At 36.2% G+C, this 13264-nt stretch overlaps 1 protein-coding gene across 6 annotated transcripts in view; it reads right to left on the bottom strand.

Moving 5' to 3' along the window:
* The window catches only part of CLIP1 (CAP-Gly domain containing linker protein 1), a 143458-nt gene that overhangs the window by 17227 nt on the left and 112967 nt on the right, over positions 1-13264 (bottom strand). For all 6 annotated transcript variants that reach the window (XM_074205525.1, XM_074205524.1, XM_074205520.1 and 3 more), the window contains one exon: positions 6116-6236. In XM_074205525.1, coding sequence (XP_074061626.1) covers positions 6116-6236 — 121 coding nt within the window. The remainder of the gene's footprint in view (positions 1-6115; positions 6237-13264) is intronic.

Below are 13264 nucleotides of genomic sequence, written 5' to 3'. Positions count from 1 at the left end.
TTTACTTTCAATTTTTTAATCTCTCCTTTTATTTTTCTATTTTTGTATTTATTTGGAGATTTTAAATTTATTGACTTTCTATGTTTTTTAGTTATATGTCCAATTTCTTGATCTGCTCATTTTCTTTTATTGATCTAAGTGTTCAAAGAAAGAAATTATCCCCCTAGTACTGCTTTGGCTGTATCCCACAAATTTTGCCCCTCTCCCAGCACATTTCTCTTCCATTCTTCTTTTAAGATTATCTAAACATAACAGAATTACATTCAGGCCCTGTAATCTTCCTCAAAGCTCTCCAGTGATGATAAAATTCTGAGGGGTACATGCATCATCTTCTCATACAAAAATATCAACAGTTTAAATTGGTTTGGTCCCTTATGCTTTCTCAATCATCTTTACCTTTTTAGTTCCTATTCAGTCCTGTATGTGAATATCAAATTTTATATTCAGCTTTGGTCTTTTTCATCAAGAATGTGTGAAAGTGCTTTATTTCCTTAAATATCCATTTTCCCCCCTCAAGGAGTATACACAACTGAAACAACAAAACAGCACCAAGGACTTCTCCTATACATTAGCTCATATTACATTACTTAAACACTCAAAAGTTATAACAATGCTTTTGCTTAAGGATATTAAAAACTTTTAGCAATTTTGTTCTTTATTTCTATTAGCTTAAATTAGTGAGGCTTACCAGGATTAAAATGGAGGGAGGGAGGGAGGGAGGGAGAGACAAATCATAGATAAAAAGTTAATACTTATAGCCATAGGAGATTGACCACTGGCAAAGTAAATACCCTCCCTCTGGGAGTGAGTTAATAGGAAGCCAGTATCTAAGCAGGACTTAAGAAAGCAGGGAATATTTAATTCTATCCATTAATTCTAACCACTTGAGATGGTTATATAAACCCCATCCACTCCATCTCAGTTCCTGTCCATATCTCCAATCCCAAATTCCCAGTTCAAAAAGATAAAAAAAAATACATCACTGAGGTTGCATTTTGGATTATTTCAATCACATTTTAAGTATTTTAAAGTAAAAAATAGCTGTTCCATTCTGATAGCACACAGCATATCCCCTGTGTCTCACCTCCCACACAAAAACAGACTACATAATTTCTTTCAATCCAGTCTTTAGATGGAGAAGTAGAAGGTAAAAAGAAAAGAATTAAGATCAAGATATAATAGTGAATGCTCTTTATAGCAAAGAACTTGCTAAAACTAAGAAAAAATGAGGTTTTTCTTCAGAACATCTGGAATAAAAACTTTTTTGCTGAATGGTGTGTTATAAATATATTACACACACAGTCTTCTTTATTCAACAGCAGTACTACAGATGGTGTATCCCACAGCAGAAAGCACTGTGGCTAAAAACGTCCAATGTAAGATATAAGAGTTTTTCCAAAAGTTGGTAGGCATATTGTTATTTGCTCTAAAATTTTTAAGTAAAGTCACTAATGGAGAAATTAATGATTCAGTAGCCTATTTTTTTTTTTAGGTTTTTGCAAGGCAAATGGGGTTAAGTGGCTTGCCCAAGGCCACACAGCTACGTAATTATTAAGTGTCTGAGACTGGATTTGAACCCAGGTACTCCTGACTCCAAGGCCAGTGCTTTATTCACTGCACCACCTAGCCACCCCTCAGTAGCCTATTCTTCATGATCATTGCTAACAGTCTGCTGAGAAAATGTGGGAAGAGACTCCCTTAAATTTTGTGCTGGTGGACTTGTTAAACTGGGGCAATGACTTGAGGACCAGCAGCTACCTCCAAACCATACCAGTATCCAAAATAAACTTCCTTCTTTTCCCTCCCTTAAAAGTTAGATGAACTGGGTGAACTAAGAATAGTTTGTTTGGCAGCTTATAAATGGATATAAAAAGAACTTTAAGAAGACATGAAACAGGAAAATAGAGTCTGTAAAGAGATCTGAAAGCAATTAAAAAACTATCCTATCTCTAAGCCCCAAATTTAATTCTTGAACATCCTTGAGAAATCTGGTAAGGAGTCAAATAAATAAATAACAGGGGAAGCACTGGTTGTGGGCAATGCATCTTATAGGTATATTGTACTAGGAAAAAAATGGCACTTCCTAATGAGTCAATACTACCGCTTCTCTATACTTTAATATTTCTATGAACTGTACTTTTGTTTTTAAAAGTACATCCTCTCATTAAAGGTGCAGTCCTATGTATTAGTAGTCTTCAAGAATTGCTTTGGCTGGAAAAATTTGTCATCTTGTAGCCAGCTTGGTGACCTAAATTTAACAGATCTGGTCCTCAGAAAATAGATGTATTCTACATAATTAAACTTATAATTGAAGTCTTTCCAGTATGGTATAACTTGTGAAAACTTGAACTTGGTTGGTAGTCTGAAAGAATCTGGGTTACCTCCATAGTAGGGCTATAACTAAATACATGTTAGTTGATCTGATTTGATTAATTTTAGGGAAAATCATAAGATAAAAATAAATTCTCACTGCACATGCATGTCTGAGAAAGTAGCTAATTATAAAGATCATATTATTTATGGCTCCATTGAAATGATAATTCTAGAATGATTCTAAAAATCTGATTTATCCTTTAATGATCCAATAAAAGGAAGACCAAACCTAAGCCATGAATTGTCTAATGTGTCCTTCTTCCACAAACTTTAGCTTATTTGATAAAAGTTAAAAATTGGTATTTGTCCCACAATGATGGTTCAAAATACAAGACTTACATATTTTGAAGCTTCAAATGACTGTCATACTTGGAAAAAACTCTCAAACTATTATCTAATGGTGAAATACCCTATAAGTAATTCTCACCATGACTTCTTTGTAGTATTAGTATAAAGGATAATGAGATGGTTTCTCATAGATTCTTAGCTGCTACTGCATGGAATCTATGTTCAAATCTGGCCTCAGACACTTAATAATTACCTAGCTGTGTGGCCTTGGACAAGCCATTTAATCCCATTGCCTTGCAAAAAAAATTTAAAAAAAGACAACAACTATGCACTCTATTCTGCAGCAGAGACACTGAGGTCCTCATATAGTCTCACTCATATAATTCCAAAGCTTGGTTTTCTGATATTCCCCAAAATAGCAATAAACATGAAAATAATTATATGTCAGCATAATCTGTTTAACAAGGCAAAGAAAAACTCATTTTGAAAAGATTTTCATCAAAATGATTAAGATATGTGTTTATGTCTTCAGTTATCTAAAAAATTCATTTATACTTCATTCCCTGCTGGTATCATATAAAAAGAAGTTCTGTTGTACTTAACATTTTTTGCATTCAGAAATCTTTCTTGGTCTTAGAAAAGTAGTAATGCAGGAGAGAAAAATTCCTTCCTCACATTAAAAATGATAAATCTTGAGAGATCCTTCATAGTTAGAAGAATGCATGTTTGACCCAAAGAACAGGTAACAGAGACTTTAGCCATGTTGTTCCTGATTTTGTCACCTACTTACTATAATAATGATAAACAAATTAAATCACTTTTTCCATTGACAATGCCACAACTATAAAACATTTTCCTTCCTTCCTAGAAATGTGATTCTTAAAACGACCAAGAACAGGTAGTAAATGTAGGACAGAATGTTAACTACATATTATCTGTCACAATGAAATGTCTCAATATTTTGTGTTTCTCATAACCATTTTATACTACCTTTTAAGGAGGTCATGGGGGTGAGGAAAAGATTATTCTTCTGAAACTAAGGTCAAGGGCAGAATGCAATTTCTTTATCTCAAAGGAGCTAATTATTGCTTTCTGACCTCTCTAAAGTGCCACTGTTTAGATCAGACAACTGACTAGAAATCTGCTTAGAAGGTAAAAGTCTAAAATGCAATGTTTTAAATTAATAATGTATAGGGTTATTTAATGAATATAGGTATCTTTAGTTTTCCAAAGAGAGACACAGAATTAGAGTGTGAGAAACCCTGGTTTCTCCTAGCAGTATAAAAATATGAAGTAGAAAAAAACCAACAGCTTATATCATAATTTATGTAGTTTTATAGTGAAATTATTTATTTTTCTAAAATATATACTGATGAGTTTTATTTGCACAACAATTCTGTGATGTAGGTCAGGCAGGGAGGACTTTTTTCATTTTACAGACATTAACCTGCCCACATATTATTAGTGGGGAAAACAGGACAAGAACATGGCTTTTCCTGTCCTGTCTCCTCACCTTTGCTTTCCTGTATCCTGGCATAAAGAGACTTAACTTTATGTATTTATTCAGTGTCACTAGTGAAAATTTTTTCTCTAAAACTTTTCCATCTGCCTATCAAAGGCACAACACTCAACTGGAAGACAGTAACCAAAATCTGTCACTCTTAATGCAACAAGTACTGAAAAGAGAAAATGAGGTATCTGGAGAGAAACAAATCATATCTTTTGGAAATAAACAGAAATAAAGCTAGTATTGAGTTTAGATATTCAGTTAGATGAGTATCCCAGATAAGCATAATCTCTGAATCTCTTGGTCATCAGCATTTACTGATTCTATCTATCATCAAGTCCAGTTTTCTATTTACTCAAAATTCCACATACTTTTAGTTCAAACCTACTTTTTGTTAGCTTTGATAAAGATATAGTTTACACTTAGTGCCTTATAAACACTCCTCATCTGACTAAGAAGACAAGTTATTACTCAGTTTGTTGTCAGCATTACCTTCTAAAGGATCCTTCAAATCACCCCTTAAATCCTGGCCAGAATTGAAACTGGAGTTCATTTACATGTTGAGATCTTATTTCTTCAAAAGTGTGCTAATTTTAAAGTTCTTAGGTCCTGGGAGAAAAGGTTTGTAAGGAAATGTGGATAGCTACAAATATATTCACATTGCTTCTCTTAGGGAGCTGACACAAGACCACATTTGTGAAACTACCTTAAAAGAAACTGGTTTGCCCCAAAGTTTCCACTTCTCTAAGGAAATCATTAAGCTCTCAAACTACAAAAAGGACATCCTTAAGTCCCATTCAAATTCAAACAACCTCTGACAAAGTGAATGAAAGGAGAATCTTAATTCCATTCATGAAAATACTTTGGAACAGTAATATCTATCAGTAGATAGTGGGGAGGGGACTAAAAAAATTTGTTCTAATAAATCTTGTAGGTGAAAAAAGTCTATCTGAGTCCTGATAGGATATGGCATTTCTGTACTAGGAATCTAAGAAATGGACTAAGTTAAAAGTGAAGTTTTTGAAGCATAAAATCTAAAAGTTAAATAACAAAAACTGTTTTATACAACTGACATGTAAGGGTAATGGAAACCTGATATAATTTTCAAAATGACTAAGCAAGCTGCCTTGGGTTTTTGATATTTTAAATGATAATGCCATGATCTAAATAATAAAGAGGATGATTACAAAATATGTTGGAAAAAACAAAAGGCCATTTGAGAGGCACCACATTGATAAAAATATTGTCAAATTCTACTTGAAAAAAGTGATTTTCTAAGTTACTGTTACATCATCAAATGTAACCACCTAGGATGTGATTGTAGAATAAAATAAAACCCAATTAATTGCACTTACAGATTACTATGTATAGTTAGAACATAACTCTTTAAGAGATGAAAAATACTTGTTAGAAAACTGTTATAAATCAATCCTAATAGTAGTGTTAGAAATTCTCTTCATTAAGTTCTGTGGGCAAATGGTTTAGAGCCTGCAGCTCACTTTATCAATTCCACATATTCCATGTATCAAAGCACAAACCTATAGCATCATGTAGAAATTATGACCAAGAAAGAGGATTATTTCATTAAAAAATATCTACTTACTCCCAAACTGCACATACTTTAGATTAATTTTCCTAACAGGATAACATAGAAACACAAGCTGAAATAGGAAGAATCTCTTTCCCCTCAGGCTCATAAATGAAGAACTCTTTCAAGGAAAGTCTCATTTCCAAGTAATCTATAAGTCCCCAGGGGTTTTTTGTTTATCAGACTTTTAGGAACTTTGAACTACCCCTATTCTAGAATCAAAACCAAACTCCCTGAGGACAAGGTAAGACATTTCAAACCAGAACCAACAGGAACATTGCACACAGCTCAGCCACATCTGACAGAGCACTGTCTGAAACAGACAGGGAGGCTCTGCCAAGGGCTGGACCATCCCTTACCTTCTGATGACTCATGACCTCCTCTCGGCTTCTTCCTAGCTCCTCAGCAAGTTTCAGGTTCTCTTCTTGCAATGCTGAAAGCTGTTGAGACTTCCAAGCCGCTGCCTGCTTCAAGGCTTCTCTGCAAGGATGGGGAGTGCAGGGTTACCATAGAAACAAGACAGGCAAGAAAAATGGTGGGAGAGAAACAGCTTCCCAGTCTGAGGCAGAAAAAGAATTTTTGCTGGGTCACGTGCCTAATGGGAATTTATAACTAGAAAGCACTTATCACTCTGAACAGAAGAGACTAGATGGCTAGATGGCTTTAACCTGGCAAAGACCAGATGTCACACTAAGGCCCATCACTCTTTGGCTTGCTTACCCTCAGACTACAGCTCCCAGACTACATTCACACACTGGTTAACACCAGGGAGAATAGCAGAATGATCATCAGAGCCTACTACCTATAGGAAAGTCTTGTTATTTAAATGTACAAATAACATTTCACATTCTCAGAGTAATTTAACATGTCATTTCTTGGGCACTTGCAAGATTGTCTAGCTTTGTAACCTGTTTCTCCTGCTAAGAAGAAAAATCTGATGGTTCCATTTGCTAGTATCTGATGAAGCCGAGGGATGACGTGTATCAGAGTATATTTTTAGGACAACCAGAGGCAAAATGCCCTAGAGAGAGCAGTTTTTTAATTACATAAGGCATTTTTTTCCTACCCTCAAATGAGAATATCCTTTCTCAGCACTGATTTTTTTTTATTAAAAGTAACAAATAAAAATGAATATACCACATGTAACATGTGCAACCAACATATAGATAGATCTCTTACATTCAATGCAAAAATCAGTGTTTTTGCTTTTAGCTCAGCTATGGTTTCATCAGTATTTTTGCCAATACAAACACTGGAATTAGTTTAATACTGCAGAAGGTTTTGAGGTACCTATGAGTTGGAGATAAACATATACTTGTTAACTTCCATTTAGTGAGTTATGCTACATGGATGAATCCTGAATCTTGTATAAATTTGTCGGCTGATCATAAACACATCTATTTTTATCTTCAGTTATTTTTGGATGGCTGGAGTTAATATTTAATTTCTCTTACTCTCTGACTTTCAATCATAGATTTGACACACATATGGTTCAAGGAAACAGAAAGTAGCCTGGTAGAGTGGGAAAAACATGAAATCTGAGGGCAAAAACCTGGACTTGGGTACAAATCCCTGCTCTGTATGATAGATATCACTGGCACTCTCTAAACATCAATGTGGTTATCAGAGGGGAGATGAGGCAGAGGGAGATGACTTGAATTAGTTGCTTGAATTAGTAACATGGTTATTGTTATTCTGTCCATTTTTTTTTTGCAAGGCAATGGGGTTAAGTGGCTTGCCCAAGGCCACACAACTAGGTCTGAGGCTGAATTTGAACTCAGGTACTCCTGACTCCAGGGCCGGCACTCTATCCACTACGCCACCTAGCCACTCCTTGTCCTTCATTCTTGAAAAAGACCACAACATCAGGGAGATGAGGCCATGACAAGCACAGGAATTGAGTTGGGAGTGAGGGGGCTATGCTAAGTCACCAGCCTCACTTTCTCCTTCAAAGCCATCTGGATCCAGTGACCAGAATGATTAGAGATGGTCCTGGATACAAGACAATCAGGGTTAAGTGACTTGCCCAAGGTCACACAGTTAGAAAGTGGCAAGTGTTTGAGGCCAGATCTGAACTCTAGTTTCCTTGACTCCAGGGTCAGTGTTCTATTCCCTGAGCCACCTAGCTGCCCTGGTGATGAGATTAGAAATAATGAATTTATCCTGGAAGTTTAAATCAGGAAGAGATAGGACTTCTAAGGAATCTAGGATGGCACATCAGGTGTGAGGAACAACAAGAGAACATGCCCACAGCTGAAAGATCAAGGTTTGTACATAAGGAACCAAAAGGAGGTCAATATCACTGATAGAAGAGTGGGGCAGGAGAAGAAGATTTGAAAGGGGGCTGGAGTAGACTAGGTCATTGGGGATTTGAATACCATACAAATGATTTATATTTGATCCTGGAGATGATAGGGAGCCACTGGAGGTTATTGAATTGGGCTGTGATATGGTCAAACCTAATCCAGACCCTCAGCAGCCACTGTAAAAGTCCAAATGTTGGGTAACAAGGGCCTGCACCAGGATAGGTGGTATCAGAGGAGGGAAGGGGGTGTATTGAAGAGATGTTGCAGAAATGGAATCAGTAGGCATTGCCAACAACAGCTTGGATGTAAGGGGTGAAAATACAGTGAGTAGTCCAAGATGACTCCTAGGTTGTAAGCCTAAGGGACTGGAAGCCTGATGGTATTCTCAACAGTATTAGGGAAATTCAAAAGGTGGGGAGAATTTGGGGATAAAAGTAATGAGTTCAGTTTTGTATATATTGAGTTTAAGATGTGTCTATAGGATATCTAGGTTCAAAATATCTAATAGTAAAATTATAGGTCAACAAAGAGGTTATGGCTGGATGAGTACATTTGAGAATCATCAGCACAGAGATGATAATTTAATCCATGGAAGCTAATGAGATCACCAAGTGTGAGAGGGAGAAGAGAAGAGAAGAGGGCTTCAGACAGAATCCTATGGGATACCCACGATTAACAGACATGACCTGGATGAAGAACCACAAAGGCAAATGAGTAGGGAGTCAGACAGGTAGGAGAATGAGGTGAGAGTTGTGTCCTGAAAACCTAGACAGAATAGTATCAAAGGCAGTAGAATGACCAACTATGTCAGAGGGTGCAAAGAGGTCAAGAAGGATCAGGACAAAGAGAGAGCAATTGAAACATTTGCACAGCCACTCCAGTATTAGATCCACCTCTCTCTCTTTCTCTCTCTCTCTCTCCAAACTCAAGCTGAAAGAGAAGGGAGGGGAGGCACAAGGAGAAGTTTCCTGGAAGTTAGCTTTGTACTAAGAAAACTATCCCTAAATCTACTGGTAGTAAAGTGCTTAAGAAGCAGATTGATAAAAAAGATGCTGTCAAGAGTATGTCCTCTCCCTGAGGGGTCAAGAAACCTCCTCCCTATAGGCCAGGTAAAGTGACTTTCTGTGAAATCAGATGTTATCAGAAGTTCACTGAATTTCTGAATTAGGAGTGTGAATTGGTGAATGAAATTGCTCAGGATTTCAAAACAAATCTATGCTTCTGGTTCTTTGCAGGAGACAAGTGAAGCCCATATAGCTGTCCTGTTTTAGTTGTCCTGACAGGCCTAGGTGCTATTCACACCACACATGGCACAACTATACTAAAAGATATCCAGGGGCAGCTAGGTGGCGCGATGGATAGAGCACCGGCCTTGGAGTCAGGAGTACCTGGGTTCAAATCCAGCCTCAGACACTTAATCATAATTACCTAGCTGTGTGGCCTTGGCACTTAACCCCATTTGCCTTGCCAAACCTAAAAAAAAAAAAAGATACCCAGTTAGCACACCTTATACATGGAGAACATTCTGAAACTCCACAATGACAGGAAATATTTTTTATTCTCAAAACGGGAAAAAAAAACCCCTCTTCTTTCCTTTGTAGTTCTGAACATTAGATATTTTTCCCCATAGGGCCAAAAGGTATCTAAGTAAATGATTACAAATAGAAAAATAGGGGATAGAATTAAGTATCAATAAGTTTTTTTTTTTCCAATTTTGTTTGCGAATTTTGACTATCAATGCAAGGATATAAATCATTAAATGCAGTCAAAAATGTTTCCATGAATAATTTTCAATAATAAAACTTAAGTTTTTTTCTGGACAATACCAAAATTTGAGGGTTTTATTTTTATTTTTAAAAAAAGAAATTTCTTATTGATGGCAATGGAATGGTATTCATAATTTTTTTATGATTCTTTTTTTATTAAAGATATTATTTGAGTTTTACAATTTCCCCCCCAATCTTACTCCCCCCCCCCCCCCCCCCACGGAAAGCAATCTGTCAGTCTTTACTTTGTTTCCATGTTGTACATTGATCCAAATTGAGTGTGATGAGAGAGAAATCATGTCCTTAAGGAAGAGACAAGAAGTCTAAGAGGTGACAGGATCAGACAATAAGATATCTGTTTATTCATAATATTTTTAATCATGGAGTAGATAACTATCCAGTCACAATACTTTTCTGTGCACCCTACATGCAAGTATGTTTTTAATGTTATCTATTTTTTGTACTGTTCTGTAAATTTGCTATTAAAATTAAAATACATTAAATGAGAGAGAAAAGAGAGAAAGGAGAGAGAGGGAGGGAGGGAGAGAGAGAGAGAGAAGTCATTGAATTGGCAATTCAAAGATTGTTGGTAACTTTGGAAAGAATAGTTTCAGTTGAATGATGAGTTTGGAAGCCAAACCAAAGAATTAAGAAGAAAATGAGATAAAAGGAAGTAGGGGAATATATTGTAAATTGCCTTCTCAAGGAAGTTAGATACAAAGGGCTAGAGAGATGGGGGGAATAGTTAACATATTAAAGTAAGGAAAAGAGGAGACACATAGCCATTTTTTGTAGGCAGTGGAAAGGCAGATGGGGAAAGATTGAAAATGACTGAGAAGAGTAGAGAAGATAAAGGGGACAAATCAGTTGAATGACACAGAATAGAATAAGATTACTAGTGCATGTAACAAAGAAAAGTGGCTATCCTCTTTATGTAGGACAATGGAAAGAAGAGATAATGATAGATTATATCTGAATGATGACTTTAGGTTGAAGAGAAATAGAGAAAGCTTTTGGCAAATGGCCTAAAGTTTTTCAGCAAGATATGAAAAATTCTCAGCTAAGAGCCAGGGAGGTTTGAGGAAGGATTTGGGAAATCATTTATAACTGTATATTATGAATATTTTCTTCAAGAAGTAAGACAAACACCTAACAATAATGACAAATAAGCCCAAATGACTCAACAGACAGGAACTAATTAGTGATGTGAGTCAATTCTGAATTAGCTGTCTGTGTGATCTTACACCTGATTAATATAGAAGTCAAAAATCACATCAAATTAGAAAATGATGGTATATATACAATTACAATAGTTCTAACCCAATTTACCTAAATAATCTATATGTTTTTTATCTTGTTCCCATTTCTTCCCCGAGTAAAGCTTTAATTGGTACTGCTTCTTAGAGAAACTGCTTCTTGAACAACTTGAACTAGACTTCCTATAAATATCTCAACAAGTCTAGAATGACCTCATTATTCTTTCTCTGGCAGCTCAGTGGTATGGTGATGGACCTGAAGTCAGGAAGACCCGAGTTCAAATTCAACCTCAAACATTTAATAACTGTGATGACCTTCATGCCTGAGTCTCCTCATCTGCAAAATGAGGGTAATAATACTAACCACCTCTTAGGGTTAAGTATGAGGATAAAAGAAGATATTTTTAAAGCATTTTGTAAACTTTAGAGTGATATAAAATGCTAACTATTTGTATTTCCCCTAAGATTTCCTTCTTTCCAACTTTATTACTTTCAAAGATACTTCCCATCCTTCTAGTCACTGAGGTTTGCCTCAGTGCTATCCTCAGCTCCTCATTCTCTTGTCTTCCATATCCAACCCATTGCCAAGTCCTGTTGATTCAACCTTCACAACATCACTTACAGCCCTGTCTTTCCTCTGACACTGCCACCATTCTCGTGCATACACCCTCATTGCCCCATGCCTAGACCACTGCAGCAGGCTGGATAGTGTCCCATCTTCAAGTCATTTTCCCATTCTAGTCCATCTTCTGCTCAGCTGCCAGTCTGATCTTCCTAAAGAGTAGTGATCTCATTACATCCCTCTATTCCATAAACTCCAGTTGTCCCCTATTACTTCTAAAATTAACTATAAAATCTACTGTTTGACTTTTTTTAAAGCCCTTCACAACCTGGTCCACTTCCTATCTTTTCAGGTTCTTTTCTGCCCCTCCATGTACGGTGTGGTTCAGTGACCCTGGTGGTCTCCTTCTTGTCCCTGCTATCAAAGAGTCTATCTCCCACCTCTGGGCCTTTTCACTGGTTGCTGTCCCCCTACTACATGGCATTCTCTTTCTCCTTGGTTTCCTTCAAATTTCAGCTCAAGCCCCACCTTCTGTAAGCAGTTTTCCCAATTTCAGTTACTGTTGGTACTTTGTCTGTTGATTATCTCTTATTTGTTCTGTTTATATCTTGTTTCATAATTGTTTGGCGGCTGATCCATTTGACTGTGAGCTCTTGGAAAGCAGGGTCTGTCTTTTGTCTTTCCTTGTATTCCCAAACTTAGACCCTTAGGCAGCACATCCAATGTAATTCTGATTATACCATTCTGCCTCTCATATTAAGATACAGCAAAATAACTTAGGTGATCTCCACATTTCCTTCAAGCTTATCTTGACATTTTCTGGAGAGGATAGACTAAGACTTTAAGAAGCCTAGTGCCAAAAAAATGCTTTTGGATGATGTCTCCAGAAGTTCAAGTCTAAATTATGAAATCTTTTCAAGTTAGATGTTGCCTCAAAGTCATAAAAAGTTTAGAACTGGCCAAATAATTAGAACTTAACCAAATAATTTATATGGCAGATGGTTCAATTCTTTATTTGAGCTGCTATCCTCTGGAAAAAAAAAGGTCCCCTTCAAAAGAGGTAAAGGCATCACCCAGAAGAATCATTCTCAGGAATAAAACTCAGATTGTTAGAATTAAAAACACCTATAATCAAATTATTTTTCTTCTAGAATGGCAAGGTTAGGTTAGTTAACTATTTGATTAAATAGGATTATTCAAGGTATTAAAAACAACCCTGTCCCTCATTATCCAAAAGATTTTACAGATGTAAAAAATAGTATTTTTAGTAAAGAAATGAGAAAGTGCAGAGGAATCAGTAAAGACTATTAAGTTTAAAAGTTCCATTTAACATTTTCAACCTCTACCAAGTTTTGAGTAGAAGAAATGAGTCAATGCTTCTAAATTTATGATTTAGATGACATTCCTTTGATTCCATTCACTACAATGGCACAGACAGCTAAGTAGTGTGACTCAGACAGTAGGAGGGAGGCTGGGTAATCTTGACTTACTGTTCAATTGCTCCCTTTCCTATTTTCTGAACTAACAACTCAACTTGGCATTTCATCAGAACAAAGAGGTTAAAATGCCCCATGTTACTGATCAAATTGTTTGTGATGCTAAAAAATCAGAAATATTG

Source organism: Macrotis lagotis, chromosome X (assembly GCF_037893015.1).
Source record: "Macrotis lagotis isolate mMagLag1 chromosome X, bilby.v1.9.chrom.fasta, whole genome shotgun sequence".
Classification (NCBI taxonomy): domain Eukaryota; kingdom Metazoa; phylum Chordata; class Mammalia; order Peramelemorphia; family Peramelidae; genus Macrotis; species Macrotis lagotis.
Note: the sequence above shows the minus strand (reverse complement) of the source record. Positions and strands in the feature narration are given on the sequence as shown.